The 23,138-nt window shown below is 40.8% G+C and overlaps 1 protein-coding gene across 1 annotated transcript in view; it reads right to left on the bottom strand.

Annotated features, from left to right (window-relative positions):
- Window positions 1-1,239: 1,239 nt before the first annotated feature.
- lrrc75a (leucine rich repeat containing 75A) overlaps window positions 1,240-23,138 on the bottom strand; it is a 115,976-nt gene continuing 94,077 nt past the window's right edge. Inside the window, exons 4-5 of the mRNA XM_047391800.1 lie at window positions 11,677-11,950; window positions 1,240-10,216 (exon numbers count right to left, since the gene is read on the bottom strand). Coding sequence (XP_047247756.1) covers window positions 9,596-10,216; window positions 11,677-11,950 — 895 coding nt within the window. The 3' untranslated portion in view covers window positions 1,240-9,595. The remainder of the gene's footprint in view (window positions 10,217-11,676; window positions 11,951-23,138) is intronic.

A 23,138-nucleotide genomic window follows, 5' to 3' on the forward strand; every position in this document is an offset into this window, starting at 1 on the left:
GTCACTACCACCTTTGCTAAAATGTTTGTCAATTGCTCCTTGCAAAGTAATTCCGGTTCAGTCAGACTGGATGCAGAATGCAAGTGAACTACATTTCTTAAAACAGATTATAATATGAATTATTATTCATTGTCCTGGACTTTGACTAAACACATTAATATATCATATGATCTAAACCATTGCTTTGTAGCTCTTTCTGCATGTTTGGGGTTGTTGTTCTGCTGGAAGGTGAACCTACGGCCCAGTCTTAAGTGTTTTGCAGCCACTAACAACTTTTGTTGCAGGATTGCTGTGTATTTAGTTTCATCCATCTCCCCATCGACTCTGAGGAGCTTCGCTCTTGATGCTGAATACACTGCCATGGGTCACTGTGAAGAGAGTGTGTTCAGGGTGATGCATAGTGTTAATTTTCTTCTGTACAAAGCATTTAAATGTTTGTCTCATCTGACCAGAGCACCTTCTTCCTCATGCTGCTCTCTGTTTTCCCTACATGTCTTGTGGCAAAATGTAAAAGGTGATGTTCTTTTCCAGATGTAGGGAGGGGATGACCAATAGTTGTCCTGTCAACAGATTCTACTACTTGAGCTGTGGATCTCTGCAGGTCCTCCACAGCCACCATGGTTTTTCTAATGGTCTCATTGCTCAGCCTGTCAGTTCAAGTGCATAGCCATGTCTTGGTATGTGCGATTTGGGCCATACTCAATTTTTAGATGATGGATTAAAGAGTTTTCTGAGGGATGTTCAATGCTTGGGATATTGTTTTTTGTTGACCATTGTTCTATAACAAACCTATGAGATTATATTACTGACAGATATATTCCATGTTCTATAAAGGTGACTTCTGAACACACTTGATTTTATTAAGGTTTATCAGAATACAGGAGGCTGAATAAAAATGCACAATAATTAGTGTAAGGGTGTGAACAGTAATACAACCATATCATTTTAGCTTTTTTATTTTCCCCCTTAACGGATTTAATTGTTTTTCAGTCGAATTGTACATGATAAATCTCAAATCATACGTGAAAAAATGCTTTGAAATGATTTATCATGGCCTCACTAAAACCAGACATTTAGACTGCAGTGTGTTCACTTTTGAGAGCAACTGTTTGAATACTTTTTTAAAGCAAAGTATATGTCATTTATTATCCTGACTTCATCCATAGGAAAAACAGGTTAATCTTAAATTCTACTGAAGAAGCAGCTATTTTGGTGGAATCAGTGAAGTGGCCTTTTTCATTCTTTTATTATAGAGTTTATTGGTTAGATCCAAGGCAAACAGCAAATCATAGTTATACAAATCATCTTGGATTTTAAAAAGTCTACAAATTTCTTCAAAACAATGAGCTGGATAAAATGACAAAAATCAAGTTAATATAAAGAACATTACAGAAGCATACTGTAGATTGAGGAGCATATAGAGAATAAAGAGTCACTGATCAAGGAACAATTCAAGGCCATTCATGCCTACAGATTGACTGCCGTGTTATTTTTTTCCACATCACGATATCATCTCAGTAGAGTCCTTGAGGAGGATGTACAAAGTATCTTCTCTCGGTTTCTGTAAGTCCGGAGTGAAAACTATGATTGTCTTACTGTAACACTGAGAAGGACTAGTCATTCTGCAAGGAGGAAAAAATGCATGTCCCTATAATTTGAAACTTTGGAGAGAATTGACATGTGAGTTTCTATCACCGAAAAGCTAGGTCATCATTTGAAGCTACGATCAAAATGTTTAAGGATCTTTCTATAGCATTTTCTGGATCAAAATATTCCAATTAAACACTCCCATCTGTTGATATATGGAGCTAATTCAAGCTGCAATCTGGTTGTTTATATCTGCCATGACCTTGACATTAAAAGCAGACGTGTGCGTAACAGCAGCTCATTACGATTATGTACATGTACCTCCGGTTGGGTCTCTCTGCGGGCAGTTGGAAGGCGGTCAGAGTGATCACCACAATGAACCTGTAAGACTCTGACCCCAAAGCACTGAATAAACAAAGCCTGTTGCTCTGACTGAACAACAGAGGATAGTTAAAGTACAATACAGCAAGCAATATTTAAAGTAATTTTCTTCTGTGGCAGGCCTCTGTTTTAAAGGGTTCATTCTTTATAAAATGGGGACACTGGTGGGTACATGTTTATTGTTTGGTAGGATTAAAGGGATTCTCTTTTTTGACATTAGTTGGATGTGCAAAAGCATTGAAATTCTGCTGGTGTCAATGAGGTGAACAATTAACTATCTGTATATAGAAAATGCCATAGTCTGATGAACAGCTATGATGAAGATCAAGTCAAAATAGACCAGCAGATGGTTTTAGATGGATTTGTAAGGCTTTACTAGACACAAAAACACACATTTTACTTTGGTAGAGAGTATTTGGTAAATCTAAGCTCAGTTCTACATGGAAGTCATTATAATACTTTTGACTTATGGCTGTCCTCTCTAGCTGTGATGAAGGAACGTTTTCCAACCCTTTCAGTGTCAGGTCCAGACACGGGCGTGGTCTCTCAAAGGTTTCTACAGAATTTTCCTGAAGGCTCTTTTCTGTCCTGGCTGTGTTTTTCAGGTGTGTTTTCCTGCCCAAATATAAACTAACTCTGAGAACCCTAAGGGTAAAATGGTGTTTCTTGTATTGCCATGTATGTTGGTGTATCTGTGGGTTTAAATGTGATGAGATTTCGTTCATTTTGTGGGACATTAAGACTCTGTCTATGAAGTATGTGTATCAATCTAATCCCAATGCAGTGATGTCCAAAGGTTTTTGCCATGTGGGCCGTAATGGTGAAGCTGAAAGGACTCTGGCGCCAAAAACTATGATTTTTGTCGTCTAATTTAAATTATTTGTTGTGATTCGTTTTACCTGCTTAACAAAAAACTAAACATGCAATATCTAATTAAATAAAAAAATAAAAAAATGTTTTACAGAAATAGGATAAGAAAATCATAATAGATTCTAAACATAAAAGGGTGTCACATGTTTGCCTTATTAAAAGAAAGGGCTACAATTCCATTTTTTTAGGCCCAATTTGTTCTGTTTCTTGGTTTAAAAAAAGTTTCAGTCTTCTCACATTTTCTTAAAAAATGTGTTCTTTTGGGTAAAATAATATTAAAATGAAAGCAAAAAAGCCTGGTTAATAAAAGATAAATACTTCGTGTTGTATCTAGAATTGTCCGTGTTAAGAAAATCTTAAGTACTCAATGAGAATCTCAACCTAAAAAATAATAAAAAGAAAACATGTCCATCTGCATCAACCGCCTCTCCTACAAGGCTGAATGGAAGAAAAATATGTATCTTCTTTCTTGGCTGCTGTTGGAGGGATAAACAAAATCAATCCAATTAGAGATGGTATTTAAAGCTCTTTGAAGTGAACCGGATCCTGAGAGATCCCTTCCTTTCAAAGAATTGTCCAAAAGACTGTCTCATTATTTTAAGAGGCCAGCTTTGGGTAACTCTTTGGGTCTGGGATTTAATCACAGCATAGATTGACTGTGTAAGATCTGGATCAGAATCCTTTAAATTAAACTTCCCACCTTTATGTTTTAGTCGTGGGATATCTGAGTTTGAATTATTCTGAAATATTGAAATAAATATAATTCCATTGACATGTAGACTAGATTTCAATATGTGATCTTTTGGATTTTTTAATTCTTTATTTTGAATGAGATATTTTTCTGGTAAATATCACACTTGCTTTCCACTTTTTGTCATCAGCATGCTGCTTAGAGTACCAAAGGTGGAGCTGGTGTGTACGAAAAAGGACAGCTTGCAACTGGGTCTTGGTTATCATGGTTTGTGTTAAAGAGTAAATAGATTGGATTCTGTCAGGGAAGGGGGAGCTATGACCAATCAGCATTCCAATATGTGTTGAATCTTCATGATTGCAGACAGAGCGTCTGCATAGTTTATAATAACTTTAACTACTGTTATTTGGTATTTGGTGCTACATCTGAATAGCATTTGTATTTATTCCTTAGTACTGGCAATTAAGATCAAATAACTACGGTTATTACAAATAAAGGCAATGCTGGAGTGTCCTTAATGCTGAATAATCTTCCTAAACTGATATGCAAGGGAAAAATTTAATAGTGTAATAGGGGTATAAAAATCACATATTTTCTCTGTCCATTTTCCCTCTACCTGATTACTCTCCTACCCCTTCTCCCTGAATAAAATCCCCACAGCCTGATGCTGCCATTACCATGTTTGTCTCTAGGGACCTCTGCTATACCTTCCAAACAGTATAAAAGGCTGGTGTCAAAAAGGTCTGTTCATGTATGGCGAGAGGATTTCAAGTCTGATGGTCTTAGAGTCATTCTGGCAGGATCTGATTCTAGGACGTGCAGGCTGATGATGGAGGTGTCCTGCTGAGAGCAATAAAGAAACATCCAACTGTTTCCAAATTAAATGGTTATTTTTGACATTTAACCCCATGCTGCACACATTAGGTATTACACAATATTTCAATATTCCTTCCTTTTTTATATATATTTTTTGCAGCACTAGAGTCCTTTATTTTTCATTTTTTGTAGTAGGTAGACAGGACAGAGGGGCAAAGAGAGGGGGAGACATTTGGCAAAGGTTGCCGGGTCCGGAACTTGCACCCGGGACAGCCACACAGAGGACTATAGCCTCTGCACATGGTCGCGCGCTTAACCCCTACACCACCAGCGCCGTGCCCTCAGTATTCCTTCCTGTATCCATTGCCAAAATTGCCCACAATTCTGTCAATGTATTTGTTGTTTCACTTGAACTCCAAACTGATGTAGCATCTGCTGTGTGGCCTTACCAAACAGGTAGATGCACCAAAGCTCAGCAGCAACTGTCATAACAAAGGTTTTGTATATTTTATATAAAGGAGTCGTAATCAATGAAAACACTCCAGAAACATGCTCTTTATTACTCACTGTTGAGTACTGTATGTTTCCTGAGCATTTATTAGATGACTAGGATATAAGAAGACTTGAAGGAGTCGGAAAACCTTCTATTGGTACGATATGTCCTTTTTCCACTCTAGAGGGAGGGGTTTTAAGTCTGACAAATGTCCTGAAGTAATGTCATGTTTGGTTCATTGTTTGATCAGTCTTAAAACTCAAGTCATAAAAAGGAAAAACATTTGGAGCTGTGGTATTTGTAAGATAATATGGCGTCTTCATCTCTGACTGAAGCTAGATGTTTGATTTGCCACCTTCGTGGCCCACCGTAATCTATTAGAAACTGTCATCAACAAATGTTATGAGGGAGAAAGTATGAGTCTCATTCTACTCAGTGAAACAGTTTAATCTAGTTCTAGATGATTAAAACAGAATCTTTTACTTTTATTGCTAATTTAGTTACGCTCTCTAACATAAGAACCCAGATGAAGTGGTGAAACTGCACATGTTCTAAGATCACGTGACTGCACTGCAATATCAGGCCAAAATGGATAACAGATCTGACAGCAGAGGCACATTGATGATCTCATCTCAGCAGGGAGTAGCAGGCAGGTAGTGCCTAGGTGTCCATGGGTGCTGTCTTGTTGACTGTAAAGGCCGTGCCACCAGCCTCCAATGAATTAGTACCAGAGTAAAGGTACCCCACCACATGTGCATGTGGTGATTATATGTGGTAATGCAGAGGCAAGTTTCATTGTTGAACAATGTATGCTGCCAACCTCATGCCTCCCAGCTATTGCACCATTCCAAACGCAGCGTCTCTGCTCTGGTTTAAATGCAAGCCTATACAGGGAACAGGGAACCTAGAGTCCAACGGTTGCTAGTCATTGAGATATGGAGCAGATTAAACAGGGTGTTTTCATTACTGAACCTTTGTCCAAATGAAAGGCACAACAGTCATGAATTCCTCTAATGTTTGAAACACAAACCAACAATACTCTTTAGTGTGGTGTGTTCTGAGTGATCAGAACCTTCACAATGATGTGGGTACCTATCATGTGCCCATTGGTTTCAACATTGGAGTGCAATGATACCTGGAAACTTCATAATACAATTAACTGGCCTCATGCAAACCACCAGTGTTACCATATACAATTCAGTTAGATGCTGGTAATGCTGTCTATTGCATCCACAAAGCATTCTCTGTTTCCAGCTACTGCTAGATAGAACTAAAGCTCCATTTGTGATGCCACACACTATCCCCTCTTGTGTGCTTCCTGGATGTACAAGCTTCATTGAAATTAGATAGCTGGCATTCCCATTATTGATCTGCATCTGAACTAAATTACCATCAAATCTAACCATTCCATCTGGGTGCTTATCTCTTTTGTCAGCAATCGAACATTGGATATGAATTCTTTTTATGTTTTTATTGGGTCGCAAGTCTTTGTCGGGGAAAACAAATCTGTGGAGGCTTGTCTGTTCACACTTCTTACAGTAGATGGCGATGGCCTGTTTCAAGAAATGAATAACATGGCGGCACACAAAGCTGCAGCGGCTCTAGGCTTTTCCGGTTGTCAATTTTGTTGTAGTTGTGAGAATTACAATAAAGGATATTATGGTTCTGATTCTGATCATGTCCTGTAATGTAAGTTAAACCCATAATTTCTCCCTAAAGTTTAGGTTCAGACAAGGTTTGTTGACAGTAATTGAAAATGGTAAAGGTACGATGCAACTATATGAGGTACTATAACAGATGGCGCCTGGATGCAAGACTTCTTCGGAATCAACATGGAAATGGTCTAGTTGCATTGCAACCAAGAGAGTCCACTGGGGTTCAGGTAAAGGCAAAACACAGAAACAGCATACAAACTAAATATGGGAGCCACTTTCTATATTACAGACTTTGAGGCTCCTATCAGGGGTTCAAAAACATGCTGAGCTCTCAAATGAATTCCTGCAAACACAGGTGTAGGATTTTAGTTTTACACCCAAGGTTACACTTAGTGCAGCTTGACTTCTTTCAGTATTTAGCTACTCATTGGTATAAATAAAACACTTAATTTTGTCTACTTGAATGTTTTTGAATTGCACATTTTCTTCAGTAATATTTTCCGTTGTGGATAAAAAGTACTTTTGAAAAAACATTTTTTCTCTCTAGTTTCAGAGGGAGGATTCTCTGCTAAAGTTAAATAATTTTAGGTTTTCAAAAATACTTCTCAATAGTTCCCCCTTTTAAATTTCTTTTCTGTAAAAAAGTTTTTTTCTACTGATTGCTGATTCTGTTACGTCAGCCTTATGATTAAGGGTTGGTTAGTGACTGAATACAAAAAGCTGACTTGACCTGGGTCACGTCTTGTCAGGAAGGAGTGATGGTGGCTCCTGAAACCTGAATATTTGGTCTAAAGTAAAACAGGTAATCCAGCTAAATAAACAGAGATGGTGACATGGTGTGAAAGAAATGCTAAGATGTTTTATTTCATTCAGAATAACAACATATGTTTTTGCGTGTAAGGTGGTGTGTTTCGGTTTGAAGCAAAATTTAGCAGCTAAAGGGATAGTTCCAGGTTTTCAAGTGATCTCTTAAAGGGTTATAAGCAGTTGTTATCTTCCCTGCAGTAGATACCTGTCTTAGCCTCTTCATTTAGTAGCAGTCCAGACTGGATGGTTCCAGAGGCTGAACCTAATGTCTAGTCTGAGAGGTGCCAAGACCGAAGCAGATTTCTAACCTCATGAAACAAATGTCATAGAGGTTTATGAAAATGTTATTTAATACACCTTTAAACGGTTATCATATTTGCATTGGAAGATTAGTTACCAACACTTTTTTACACAGAGAATAGAGATAGCGTTAACAGTGAACCTCCTGTTCTGTGTAAATATGTGTCCCCCCCATGTGTTTAATGACCTTCCCTTTATGGTCCACATGAAAACATAAACCTGCAATATATTATTTCATGCTTTTGCATTTTTGACTGTCTCATATCCCACTTTCAGATACAGATTTGCAAGATGTTTTGTACCAGCTACGCATCAATTCGTACTTACTAACAAAGGTTAGTACTGGCTTAGACAACAAATGATTTGAAGTTTTTTCCATATTCATTGTATAATGTAAGAAAATATGGTTATGTGATGACATAATATCTACAACTTAAAGTTATTTTAGTTGACTGGGGGTCATTATTTGTCATATTTGATAAGAGTGAACTGTCTTAAACAGGGATCAGAACAATAGCAAATGGAAATACAGTGAAATATAGTTTTTAGGCAATAATATGCAACTGGAATAGATTATTTTATTTGAGCATTTGCAGAACCCCTAATTTCTATTTTTCTACAATGCAGAATTAACTCATACCTCATATTTTTGTACATGGGTAGGAAATGGAAGTAGGAATGGAAGAAATGGAAATGCGTATGTACAAAATGTGTGTACAAGTTGGAAAAGGGGCGAACTGACCCAGAGCCAATTCGGTTAGATGACTTCCTTATGTATGGTTCTGTTAGTATGAAGCATTGCTGTTCAGTTCCCAGCCTTGTTACCAGTTATTATTCCAAAGCGATTATTCCAAATGATTCTAAAGGAATCTCTGTTAGGGAACTTCATGGAACTACAAGACCCAGTTATTCATTCCACACCTCCACAGGTGAAGGAGGCAACATCTGAATTTATACAGTTTTACTACATTTGGATGAAGCTTTTTTTCATTCTCATATATTTTTCTGCATGTTTAGGCCTGTCTTTCTGTGAAAATAAACCTGCTCATCATTAGTCTGGTTTAGCTCACAAATATTGCAGTTCCAGACCCCAGTAAAACTAAATGAGCTCTTGGTAATCATAACTTCATAACTAAGCTACACAATATCTCCTCAAACACCCTATACTTATATATATATTTTGCTATTTACAGTACAACCAAAAATACAGTTTATCTGTTAAAGCTTTGCATGAAGTGATGTGAGGAGGGAAAGCACAGCTGGGTGAGAGCTACATACTGCTACCTGAATACAACCATAGGGGTGGCGGGGGCTATATATATAAACACAGCGCAATAAGCATGTGACGCACACATGGAGTACCATGGAGTAAAGCATGACCTAGATTATGAGGAAAAAGACTTCTAAATGTTTTAGATTCTGGAGAAATGGCAGGAACTAGCACATTTATCCTCTCTACACACTGTCTAAAATAAGATTTTTTTTTTACTTCTTCATGGGATGTTTTACATGACTGGTTTGCCCTCTGGCTCGTTTCTCTCCTCCTCTAAAACACTGTGCACCTGTTCAATTGGACAACAGCAACCAATTTACACCGATGGCCTTATATTTGATTTCTGCTCTTCCCCTGATCCTGCCGGTGGTGGATGTGGGAGGGAGATGTTCTGCACATATCCACATCTTTTATCCAGTTTGGTCATTTTAAACAAGTGAATGGAGGGGCTACAGGCACATTTAGGTATTATAGAACAATTAAAACAAGGAAAGACCTGCTTAAACATTAACATTCTGCACAGAAAAGCCTCATCAGTCTATTCTGTGCATACCTCAGGTATTTCAGATCTGTTGGTCATAAATCAGATCACCGAAGGGGGCTTTCTCAAGAATTGCATGCAACGCTGCAGCCTGTACTCAGGTATTCTAAGGCTCCCGTTGCCTCTGTCCACATAGGACGGGACAGAAGAAGTAAAACACAAGCAGATCTGGGATCAATACTCAGGTTAAATGTTCTGATTGGTCCGTCATGTCCTCCTCCTCCACTCTCATTGGCTCAACTGCAGCACAGGAGTGCTGGGACTGGCTAGAGCAGGACAGGCGGGATGAGTGACTCTGTGAATCGTCCTCGTCCTCCGCCATCACCGCCTTCCTCCTAGGTCGTATCTTTCTCCTCTGTTCCTCCTTCTTCTCTTGCTTCTCCCCCTCATCTTCCTCTTGCCGCGCTCTCCTGCTCCTCACTGTCGCTCTCCTCTGCTCCCCCAGCATCCACATGCTCTCCTCCTCGTCATCCTTGCCTTGAATCTCCCTGTCAAAGTCCAGCAGCTCCTCCATCATCTCCTCAATCTCCGTCTCTCCGTCCATCTCCCCGTCCACTTCTGATCGGAGCTCACCCATGCTCTCAGTCAGGTTGGTATCGTCGGTCTCCTCCTCTTCTCCGAGACCCCTTAGTCTTTCGGGAGGGTCGCTGGCCTGACTCTCACCGAACTCCAGAATGGTGGGCAGATTGCCCTGTTTTGGACAACGCTTCCTCAGGCTGACCAAGAAGGGCTGAGGCAAGGAGAAGATGTCTACGTTGTTTCCCAAGTCAATCCATGTCACACTTGGAAAACTGTTTGGATCCTGCAGTAGAAAATATTAAAGTTATAAAGGCATGTTTATCTCCATTATCTTCTCATATTTAGAAAGAGTTACTGTGGGTCTAAAAACAGCTACCAACCAGCACTCACCCTGCCTTTCTGGCTACAATACTGTCAAAAAGTATTCTTCCAGACTTCCTTTCTTTGTGTTTTACTTCCAAGGAGCCAGACACTTTGAAATTTTTCAAAGTAATATTAATCAGTAGTTTTCAAGGCTGTCTGGTGGTTTCTTTTTCAGACTTTGGCCGCTTTTTTACTCATTTTCACCTTGTAATTCAAAGGTCCAGCATCAACGGTTTTCTTCGTTACTGATCTAAAAATGCAAGAATATCAACCAGGTCCAAATGAAGTCTGGAGAACGGTTGATCATATTCCAAATGAAAAGATTACCAAAAAGTCTGGCTTCTTGGTATGTATTGGTAAGTATTTATACACACCATGTTACAGTTTCCAACTTTAAAAGTATTTTATCACGATTTGATGTGACAAACCAAAGTAGTGCATACTTGTGAAGCAGAAGAAAAATAACATATGACACAAATACAGTGACATGTACTGAGCCTACAGTGATACCCCTAAATAAAACCCAGTGTAACTGCCTTCAGACGTCACCTTACTAGTTAACAGAGTCCACCTGTGTGTAATCTCAGTGTAAATCCAGCAGGCAGGTCAGGAGAGAGTTGTGGTGAAGTTAAGAGCAGAGTTAGATTATAAGAAAAACATCCCAACCTTTGAATATCTGATGGCGTTCTGTTCAATCTGTTCTCCAAAAATAGGAGTATGGCATGAGTGTAAATCTTCCAAGACTTGGCTGTCCAAGTCTTGGAGAGCATTAATCAGAGAAGCAGCCAAGAGGCTTAGGATAACTCTGGAGGAGCTACAAAGATCCACAGCTCAGGTAGGAAAATCTGTTCATAGGACAACTACTAGTTATAATTTCCACGAATCTAACTGTTATGGAAGAGTTACAGCAAAAATAGCCATTTTAAAAGAAAGTCCTCTTCAGAGTCTGCCACAATACTTGAGACATTGCTTTGTAAAGAACTTTGGGTGTCTGTATAAAAAGTGTTCTATAAATAAAGTTCAGTTGATTGATTGATTGATTCACTCAACCAACTAAGAATCTATGGCAAGACTTTAAAACTGATAGTGACTGATGTTCTACATTTAATCTGATTGAGTTTGAGTTATTTTGCTATATAGTTATATTGTCGCTTCTTAATTATACACTACTTTGTGTTGTTTTATCACCAATTTATAACAAAATCTGAAAAAGTTTCCAGGGTTTCATTACCTTGCAAGCACAATAGAAATCTAAGTTTAAATATAGACAGAATCTCCTGTACTTTTGTCAATAAATATATGGATTTTACTTTTACGAACAGTACACTACACCTGATTATTATCTCAGGTATATAAAACGAAGACAGAAGCCTTTCTGACCTTCAGGGCATCAGTGAGCTCCTTCAGAATAGCTCTGGTTAGCCTATTTCCATTCAGAGCCAGGGTCTCCAGGTGTGGCAGTGAAGCCAGCGTGGGGAAAAGCTGGAGAAAAGCCTCGTCAGTCAGCTCTGTGAAGCCCAACTCTAAACTGACCACATTGGACGCGTGACGCTGCAGGTGCACAGATAGACGCTCCATGTCCCGAGTCGTCAGAGGGATGCCAGAGAAATCCAGGGTTCCGCTGGACAATGGGGCTGACAGGACTGCCTTCAGACTGAAAACACAGGAATAGGGGAAATATTTAAGGTGTGGATCAGATTGTTACTGGTTTAAAAGACAGGAATATTTACTTTATGTTCTGAAATGTTCCTTTAAGAGATTACACAAACAGTTTTTAATTATTCACTATTATAATGTCACACATTTTGCAGTTACAACAAGTCACAATTCTTAAGTTTATAAGACTAATAACAACTGTCATACTCGGGTGTTTAGCAGGACCAAAGTGAACAGGAGCGTCAGAGCCGCATGGTAAGTGGAAACGTTTTTAATAACAAAACTGGTACATTGACAGGACACATAGTAACACAGAACATGGACAGAGCTACAGACATGGAGCAGGTAGTTAACAGGAGTATCCAGTGGTGAGCAATGAAAACCAGAAGGTATAAATAAAATGGTAAGGTGGATGTGTGAACTAGGAGAGCTAATCAGATGAAATGTGGAACAGCTGGTGACAGATAGAACCCAGAGCATCTGAAGGAAGGAGGCTAATTACCACAGGTGAGCAGTAATACAGAGAGGTCCAGGGAAGTAACGTAAATATATAAACACAAGAATGAACCAAGAACCTAATCTACAATGAATAAACTAAAATAACAGCAACAAGGAAAACTAATAAAATATAATAACAAGCAATAACAGCAAAAAGAGAACATTTACAAGAGAATAAGGAAACGAGAACTCCTAACACAGGCAGATCATGACAACTACACAATTTTGAAAATACAGCATGTGCCCAATTACTATTAGCAAGTGAGCATTTTGACTATAACACAATTGTAATGCATATTTTTCAAGTCCAGGCTGTATAAACCTATGCTTGTTGAATTTTATCACTTCAATTTAATTTGGTTTATTTGTATTATGCAAATTGACAACATATGTCATCTCAAGTCAATTCAATCAAATCATACAGATTCCAAGTCAGGTACATTTTTTCCAATTGATCCTAGTTATCAAAGAGTGCAGTCAGATTCAGTTTATTATTCCAATTCGTTAAAAGGTTTTCTATCTAAGGAAACCCAGCATATTGCATTGAGTCAGTATTCCCTCCTCTTGGATGAGCATGTGGCAACAGTGGACAGTCGCTTGGATTGTGTCAGGTGATGTGTATTTGTGTAATGAGGGAGGGCATGGTCTAAAGAACGACACCTTATATGTGTGCATAATTACTAGGCAGCTTTTGGTCATCAGGCAAAATGGGCAAAAAAACTGATTAACTGACTTTGTAGTCAACACGGTAACAACAAACACGTAAAAAAGATTAACTACGAAAGATTCAAACATCAAGATCAAACATCAAGCTACCAGGAATCCATTGTCATACAGTGGTGTCACATTCAAAGACTGCAACCTACATGGAGAGCTCAGAAGTAAAAGGTTTTGAATGTCAGAGAACGCTGACTGTTTGGAACTTTGGAGGACTGAGGTGACTGAGAAAGAGCCTTGGAGGTCTGCGACAGAACATGGATGACCCTCGGGGAACCCTGTCTGGAGGTCTGCGGCTTAGCACAGAGGACCCCCGGGGAACCCTGTCCGGAGGTCTGCGGCAGAGCGTAGAAGACCCTCAGGAACCCTGTCTGGAGGTGTGACGTGGAGCCCTCGGGGAACCCTGTAGGGAGGTCTGCTGTGGAGAATAGCGGACCTTCGGGGAACCCTGTCTGGAGGCTGGTCACGAGGAAGCTGGGCACAGAGCATAGAGGACTCTCTGGAAACCCTGTTTGGAGGTCGGCCACGAGGAAGTTGGGAGCGGAGCGTAGAGAACCCTCTGAGGACCCTGTCTTGAGGTCGGCCAACGAGAGGCCCAGAGGACCAGGAGATCTCACAATGAACTCCGTCAGGTGGTTGACTGGAAGGAAGGGATGGAGCTTTGGAACCCCGGTGGAGACGGAGGTGGTTCACCCTCAAACATGGAACTCAAGAAGAAGTGGCGGTTCGCTCTCAAACTCCTCATGGTACTCAGGAAGATGAGGAGGTTCGCCCTAGAAGCCCTCACGGAACTCTGGAACAGAAGTGGTTGCAATGTGATGGATGGCTGGTCTGGAGAAGACAGCAGTGATGGTGGCTGGTCTGGAGTAGTTGAAACATCACGCTGACCCATAGAAGCAGACGCTCGAGCTGAGGCATCGAGAAGACCCTCAGTGGAAGCAGAAGCTGAAGTTGTGGTGTCGAGAAGGCCCTCGGAGGCAGGAGCTGAACGTCTGGCTGCCCCTTAGTGATAGCAGGAGCTAAGGCTGAGGCGTCTGGCTGACCCTCGGTGGAAGCAGGAGTTGAGAAGTCATGCTAAAGTGGATGGTGTTGGCGAGCAATACAAAGCCCTGACTGCAGTCTCATAAATCTTCTCCATTTCCCTCAATTCCTCCAAGAGCTCAGGAGAGGAATAAAAGTGAATGGCTCTGCTTAACCCCTTGAACTGATGAGAAGAGCTCGCCAAAGCGGCATCAGAGAGCAGCAAAGAAACCTGGGCCTGGGGAAGACGGACGGTGGCCAGTGACAAAAAAACTTTACTGCTAAGTGGAACCCGAAAGCGAGGTTGGAGACGCCGGGGCAAGGGAGAAGGCATTAACCGGACCTTCAAGGAACAAAGAGAAGGCATCAGTCAGATCCTTTGGCACCGAAAGGATTGCTTCGGCGTGACCCTCCGGGGAACCATAGGGGGCGCCAGACAGCCCTTCTGGAGCAGGACCTTCTGAAAGCAACGCTTTTGGCGGAAAGAGGGAGGAACACCTATAACAAGAGGCAGAACACAGCGACCATCCGGACCCCCAGAGGCTAGAACCGAGGTCTCAGAAATCAGGGTGGAAGCTGTGGTCGGATCCTCGGAGGCAAGGACAGGAGTGCCAGCCAGATCCCCGGAGGTTGGAGTGGGAGCCGCCAGCTGACGACACCATCTGTGCCGAGCAGAGGAGGAAACAGCAAGAAGCTCTGGAGGAGGTGGTGGAGAGGAGGTATACCGCTGCGAGCCAGTTCCCAGTGGGGGAACTCAAAAAGGTCTGCTGCATTTCTTCCAGCAGCAGAGGAGAGGACAGAATTTCCACATCCTTTCCATATAGGCTCTGGCTTCATCCTCCTGCCGCTGGATCCAACTGGCTCTGAAACTGTCGGCTTGGTCCTTTTGACTAGATAGTTCTGTTAGGAAACGCTGAGCTTTGAACCGTATGGTGAGTAGATGAGTTATTTTAATTAAACACAAAAAAACCTTACAGACAGGCAGGGCACAGAACACGGAGAAGAAGATAAACAGTTAAACAGTACGATTCAGAGGTCAAAACAGAAAACCAGCGAGAATAAATATTGAGGTATGTTGGAGAATGGACCAATGAACCAACGAAACTAATCAGAGGGGGAATTGGAAAAAGCGGAAGAGGAAGACAGACTGAAGGCAACAGAAACATGAAGGATAACTGTCACAAATAAGCTGGGAATCCAGGGGAACAACAAATACATCTAAGTAAACAATGGGACTAACTTAAAGAACATTGAGGGAGGAACAGATCTGCATGAAAATACAAACTAAAATATCTAACACAGGAATGCAAGAGAGTAAACACAAGGATGAATCAGCAGGAAATTAACTGAAATGATAACAACGGAGGAACAGGCAGTGCAGAGAAAACAGATAGAACTCAAATTCAAAACCTAATACAAGCAGATTGTGACAGTTCAGGGCTCAGACACACGGTCAAGGTAAAGAGAGCTAAAACCCGACCACCAGTGAACCAGACATTAGTTAAAATGTTAAGACTGGGCCAAGAAATATCTGAAGCAAGATTTTCAAAGGTTTTATGTAACGATGGAATGAGAATGACTTTTGATGGACCAGATGGATGTGCCTGTGGCTGGACATAGCTATAGGTATATATATAGCTATAGCTACACAGCAGTGTATACCTTTGTTGGTTTTGTTCAGCCGTTCAAATGCCTGCAGAAACAAACCCATATGGCTCTACTGTGTTGCTCATCCTGTGGTGCTGAACAACATTTGTAAAGTATGCAACAACCTTATAAAAATTGGGATGACCAACAGAAAAGACAGAAAACTCTCCCCCCTGACTGATGTTTTGCTGTCAGCTTTAGCCTATACTGTTTTTTGTAAGGTCAAGAACAACAGATATCAGTCAGGAATACAAGAGACACTGAAGGGCCTAAAAAGTGTGTCAAATAAGAAAATAAATCTGTTGACCAACAGTAAACGTAAAGATCAACTTTGTGAGCACTTGTTGGGGTCAAAAATAAATTCTGTTGGGCCTCTGGATTTAGCACAGATTTTAGATCTGGCTTCTGGCACATAAAAGGAGGAAAACTGACCTTAGACGTTTTCTTTTTTCAGGCACCAGGAATGCACCATGGGGATGAGGGCTACCTAACACACAGACGTGAGTTACTGGGATGCAGACAACGCAGGGTACTTAATGTAGGGTTAACTGCTGATGCCGTGGTTTGTCACTTCCCCAACAACTTCAGATTGCTGGAACCAGAGCTGATCAAAGGTTTACACAGAAACAACCGCCTGTCTTGTAGACTGTGGGATTCAAATGTTATCAGCAGTTAACAGCTGAATATGTCTGTCTGCTCATGAGCCAGAGGGACTTTAGATGAATCTAGGACACAGCAGCCCAAAGCAAGGAACGCAGGTCAAATTTAGCTCTCCAAAACTGTTTTGGTCCCTTTGTCTGGTCACAGACAGTACACTGTTTTTAGATAATATTTTAGGTTTAATTTTAAGCTACAGGTTTCACTTCTGATTAGTTGGGTCAGGGTACTGGACTGGTATGTGTTGCATTTATGGGTATTTATATATTTTTACTGCAGCTCTTAACATTCTATCTCAGTCAAGTAAGGACATCTTTTTAAGATCAAACATCTGTTAGTCAGATATATTGCGCATTTTTAACACTGTGCAGTTGCAGCTGCATTCATGTAACATGTGGACACATCAGACTGAAGCTCATCTGATTTCTTTAACATCATTTAAGGACTTTCCTCTGACGGTATTAGAAGGATTCTCTCAGGCAGAACTATACAATCTGGGGTCTCAGGGGACTTCGGCCAAGCATCTCATTATACTGCAATCTCTTTGCCTTTTCTTACATCTTCAGCTCTATAATAGGACCCTTCTTGTCAAGACAAAAGTATAAAAACACTGAATATGAATCTATGTTTATGTCTAAGTAAAAAAAAATATCTTTGAAATTTTATGCTCAGACATCCTGGGAGGTGTTGCTTAACATTGAGTGATTGGAACTGTGGTAAAGATACACGGTGTAAAGGTAGAGAATGTAAGTTAAGGAAAACATCTTATGATGATTACCACCAAAAACGGCAGCCTTGATAGAGATATATACCAGAAACAACCATTTAAAATCTGTTTTTCTCACCAAACGTTTTGTCTGCAAACTGAACAAAAGGGCCAAACACACCATCTATTGTCTACACCCACTTTTTACAGGCAGGACAAAGGAGCGTCTGGTGTCTATCTTCAGCCTTCACTGGGAGAGAGATGAGGTATACACTAGACAGGTTGCAAGTCCATCACGGGACAAACAGCCATGCACCTACACACTAACCCCAAAGGGTAACTTAGAAAGACCCATTAAAGTATTTTCAGATGGTTGTAGGAAGCCAGTGTACCCAGAGAGAACCTTCACATGCACGGTCAGAATATGCAAAACACCATGCAGAAGGAGTCCTGTGCTCCCTACTGCACCTCCATACAGTGTTAAATACAGCCGAAAAAGTCAATTTTGAAAAATATTCATGTTACCATAGACAGTGTCTCAGTATACAATCAAAAAGTAATGATTAAACATTAATAAACAAAAAAGGAAAAGTCCTGACCCTTTAACTTTGTTATGATTTGGGGTTGTTTGGTTTTTGGTTTCTGGGTTCTTGTTGATCTTATTCACAGTTCAGGTCTTGAATCATGCTTCTGTTTATTATTTTCCTGTTTATGCTTTTGTTTCATGTTTTTCTAGTTATATTTCTATTAGTTTGTTTCCTTGGATTTGCGTTCTGTTCAAGCTATGTTTTGCTCCTGTCACGTTGTGTTCTCTGTCAATTAAGTTTATTCGGTTCACCTGTCCAAATTAATCTGTCTCCTTGCTCCACCTGATTTTCATGCCATATATACACACCTGATCTGTTAGTCGTGGCAGAAACATCTTTTCATTTTCATGCTCAAGTCTTGTTTTTGATGATGCCATGCCTGTCTTGCCTGCCCGGTTGTTGTTTTGTTCCAGCTTCATCTGTGAGTGAGTTTTTGTTTTTTATTAAATTGTTTTTCACCTACCGTCATGCTGCCTGCTAGTCTGCATTCTGGGTTCGTCCGTTGTTCACGTCCTGACAAACTTAAGCCAGTATGTGTCACTGAACCCCATCTTACCCCTTCCTGCTCCATCTTTAGTGCATTACCACCACCAGCTGGCTTGGAGTGTGTACCAGAATCTTGCTGCCCTACATAACTGTCCAAATAAAATGTTTATATCTACATAGTAAATGAGAAAATGCTTTGGGGTTAGGGTAGCAGCAGCAGTCCTCACTGAAACAGCTTACTGCCTGACTTGCATCATGTGCAGCCCGGGGCCAGACGCTCCGAAGGGCTATACCATATTAACACGAGACGCGGCGCAAGGGAAGTTAGACACGGTTGGACAACATGCAGTAATATATAAATGTTTAAAATCAGGTTTGGCCTGGATTGACAGCACGTGGGTCCGGATCCGGACCCTGGTCCGCTAATCCGCGACCTCTCATGTTAGTTATTTTAGACATTTGCCTCCTTAACAAGCATAACAAATGTTTGTAATCATCTGTTGAAAGCTTGTTAAGTGTTTTCATGACATACATGGGCATACTGACCTATGCAAGGTCAGTTAGGCAAATGAAACAAAGAATGTGCTACACTTGATGATGTATTGCCTTTTTAAAGTATCCTGGTGGAACATTTTAATCTCTCCATGACCTAAGAACCAAGAGATACTGGAAGGTGTGGGTCAAATTCATACAGTATTACATTCCTGATGTATTTTCCTCAAACTGCCTTATTATCATCACATAATTGATTCATGTTGGCAGACCTATGTAGTACTGCTCTTATCTGGCCTTCCCATCAAAATAAAATCAAACCATAGAAGCCCCTGTCTGATTGCTGACCAGAAACATAAAACTTGAGCTCCTATTTACAGGCAGCTTAACAATCCTTTTAGTGGGTTTGTGTTTGTATTAATGTACACTGCTCAAAAAAAATAAAGGGAACACTTAAACAACACAATATAACTCCAAGTAAATCAAACTTCTGTGAAATTAAACTGTCCACTTAGGAAGCAACACTGATTGACAATCAATTTCACATGTAGTGCAAATGGAATAGACAACGGGGGAAATCTTTGGCAATTAGCAAGACACACTCAATAAAGGAGTGGTTCTGCAGGTGGGGACCACAGACCACTTCTCAATACCTATGCTTTCTGGCTGATGGTTTGGTCACTTTTGAATGTTGGTGGTGCTTTCACACTCGTGGTAGCATGAGACGGACTCTACAACCCACACCAGTGGCTCAGGTAGTGCAGCTCATCCAGGATGGCACATCAATGCGAGCTGTGGCAAGAAGGTTTGCTGTGTCTGTCAGCGTAGTGTCCAGAGCCTGGAGGCGCTACCAGGAGACAGGCCAGTACACCAGGAGACGTGGAGGAGGCTGTAGGAGGGCAACAACCCAGCAGCAGGACCGCTACCTCCGCCTTTGTGCAAGGAGGAACAGGAGGAGCACTGCCAGAGCCCTGCAAAATGACCTCCAGCAGGCCACAAATGTGCATTTGTCTCCACAAACGGTTAGAAACCGACTCCATGAGGATGGTATGAGGGCCCGACGTCCACAAATGGGGGTTGTGGTCACAGCCCAACACCGTGCAGGACGCTTGGCATTAGCCAGAGAACACCAGGATTGGCAAATTCGACACTGGCGCCCTGTGCTCTTCATACATGAAAGCATGTTCACACTGAGCACATGTGACAGACGTGACAGAGTCTGGAGACACCGTGGAGAGCGATCTGCTGCCTGCAACATCCTTCAGCATGACTGGTTTGGCAGTGGGTCAGTAATGGTGTGGGGTGGCATTTCTTTGGAGGGCTGCATGGCCCTCCATGTGCTCACCAGAGGTAGCCTGACTGCCATTAGGTACCGAGATGAGATCCTCAGACCCCTTGTGAGACCATATGCTGGTGCGGTTAGTCCTGGGTTCCTCCTAATGCAGGACAATGCTAGACCTCATGTGGCTGGAGTGTGTCAGCAGTTCCTGCAAGATGAAGACATTGAAGCTATGGACTGGCCCGCCCGTTCCCCAGACCTGAATCCGATTGACCACATCTGGGACAATATGTCTCGCTCCATCCACCAACGTCACATTGCACCACAGACTGTCCAGGAGTTGGCGGATGCTTTAGTTCAGGTCTGGGAGGAGATCCCTCAGGAGTCCATCCACCGTCTCATCAGGAGCATGACCAGGCGTTGTAGGGAGGTCATACAGACACGTGGAGGCCACACACAATACTGAGCCTCATTTGACTTGTTTTAAGGACATTACATCAAAGTTGGATCAGCCTGTAGTCTGTTTTTCCAATTTAATTTTGTGTGTGACTCCAAATCCAGGCCTTCATTGGTTAATAAATTTGATTTCCATTGATGATTTTTGTGTGATTTTTGTTGTCAGCACATTCAACTTTGTACAGAACAAAGTATTCAATGAGAATATTTCATTCATTCAGATCTAAGATGTGTTATTTGAGTGTTCCCTTTATTTTTTTGAGCAGTGTATTTTATGCTAAGTACGTGTGTAATAAACCTTGTTTTTCTTGGTTAAGTACACAGAAATTATGAGGATACCGCACAGATATTCAACTGAGCCTCATCTGCTTCTCACCCCCCATTTTTATTGTAAAGCTGCAGTCACACTGTGTCCCATCTTGCCATATATGGTTGCATTTCATAAAGCACATCTTATTGATTCTGATGCACTCCTGATTTGAAAAGTGCGCGTGTATTTGGATGAAGGGTGTGGAATTTGCAGTGTTCTGCTGAATCAGGATGGCATACAGGGCCGGTTCTAGGCATGCATATATGAGGTGGCAGGCAGAAATGTGAAGGGGGCATCAACATGGCTACACATTATACGCATGCGCATGTTTATTGTTGTTGATTAATGTTTCCTTTATTGGACTGGGGTAACCTGTGTAGTACTGTGCCAGACTGCACTGGTTTCCTACAGATTGGGTTTCTTTTGAACATGTTGAGCTGGAAAAACATAGCTTTGGGCGGGTTGTTAAAATTTGGGCGGCTTTTCACAACATTTGGATTGTTTTTAGTAATTATTCATATTAAAATAGTTGTCATTGGTGGCAGAAAAGTAAAAACCTGCACATCTCAAAATGTTGTGTCTTTTTACTTATTAATAGCTCATTTATTTTAAAAAAGAGAATCTGTTGAACATGACATCATCAATCAGGGATGGTGATTGGAAAAGCCCAACGCGCTGTTAAGACTCATCTAATATACACTGAGCTGCAGCCTTTACTTTGTTAAGCTTTGACTTGATGTTGAGAGACAGCATCACGCTGAAGAGGAAAATACAAAAGACATCCAGAAAGCTACAACTAGACCAGAACATGCACATACATTTTTGGAGGCAGGTGCTTAAGCCTAAATAAGGGCATCCATTGCCAAATGTATTTATAAAATTTAAAAAAAACAAAAACAGGGTATTTTTATGCTTTTATAGCCTCCCTTTTCTTAGAATTAACACAAAACATTAAGAAAACACTGGAGAACTCTCTGTTTAAATAGAAAACATTAAACATCATTTGATTGTTTTCTGAGAGAGTTAAAACATTACACTAATAATAAATTAATAAAGCATTACCAATATCAATATAATTCACCACATTTTCATGCAGCTCAGCTTAAGAACCACCTTCCATTTCAAATCACAAATCTACTTTAGGTAGTTAATGTTAACATTGGGTCTATAATTATGTTAATAAAATCAAACAGACAGGTAAGTAACATTTTCCTATTTATTCATCATTTTGTGTTTGCTGCTCTATATCATAGAACATTATATTCAGTATTCTGCATATTTAGCCTGTAATGTTAAATAGCTAGAAACACGATTCCTCGACAGTTGGAGTAGAAATGCTTGCATGAAAAGAGCTTCTTGAGTTAAAATGACTTTTACTTACACAGAACAGAGTTTGGCCAGCATGCTGTAATTATAAAATACTGTATGTCTGTTTCTATTCTTAACAATTTATTGTGAGAGTTAGGCTACTAGACATTCAGAAAAAGGGTTGTGGTCATGCTTTGTATTTTCTTCTTCAGACTTTACCATCAAAGTAATTAAGTGAAATGAGTGAAATGGTCTAATTTGTATGTTTTGTTGTATATCTCCCTCTCTGTCACTTCATTAAACCTGACAAACATCAGTCAACAGCTGGATTTTTTGAGTACAAAACATGTAGGCAATGCAATACGCAGTCACGCATGAATGCTGATTGGAAGAAAATGCAAGTGTTTTTCAGCAGGTGTGGAGCCAAAATGCCTCCCTCTCCGGCCCTTTCTCTAAAGAAACTTTGGGCATGAAGCCACATAATGTTTTCAGCAGCACTATAATGTTTAACAGTACATCGCATACGCGGTCGTGAAAATCAAGCTTCGTGCGGACATGTCCAGCGGACTTCCGCTTTTGAGTCCACGTGTATGTCTGCGGAGTTAAGTAAGCGTGACTATGTTTTGCCCTGAACTGTAGGAGTAGGAAGAGGCAAGACGGGGGCTTGTGTGATTGAGAATTGATTTGAGGGGGCCAGGCATTTGTTTGAGGGGGCATTGCCCCCTCTTGCCCCTGCGTAAATCCGGCCTCGATGCTATACATAACTTTGGAGCCTCGCTGTATTTTTCTTTTCATAATTAAGGATTAACTGTCTATCCAGCAAAGAAATGTCAATGCTCTGCGAGTGTCCCCAAGTGGTTGGATAACTATTAGCAGAATTAATCATATAGTAGGTCTTGCTGTCAGTTTCACTGTTAGTTTAACTCATTCAGCATGCCAAGATAAGTAAATAGTCTGTAATAGGGTAGCCTGAGATTAAGCAATGCTATTACTGGTCAAAACTTTAACATTTGAGTCACAGTT

The sequence above is a fragment of the Girardinichthys multiradiatus genome, chromosome 18 (assembly GCF_021462225.1).
Source record: "Girardinichthys multiradiatus isolate DD_20200921_A chromosome 18, DD_fGirMul_XY1, whole genome shotgun sequence".
NCBI classification, from domain to species: Eukaryota; Metazoa; Chordata; class Actinopteri; order Cyprinodontiformes; family Goodeidae; genus Girardinichthys; species Girardinichthys multiradiatus.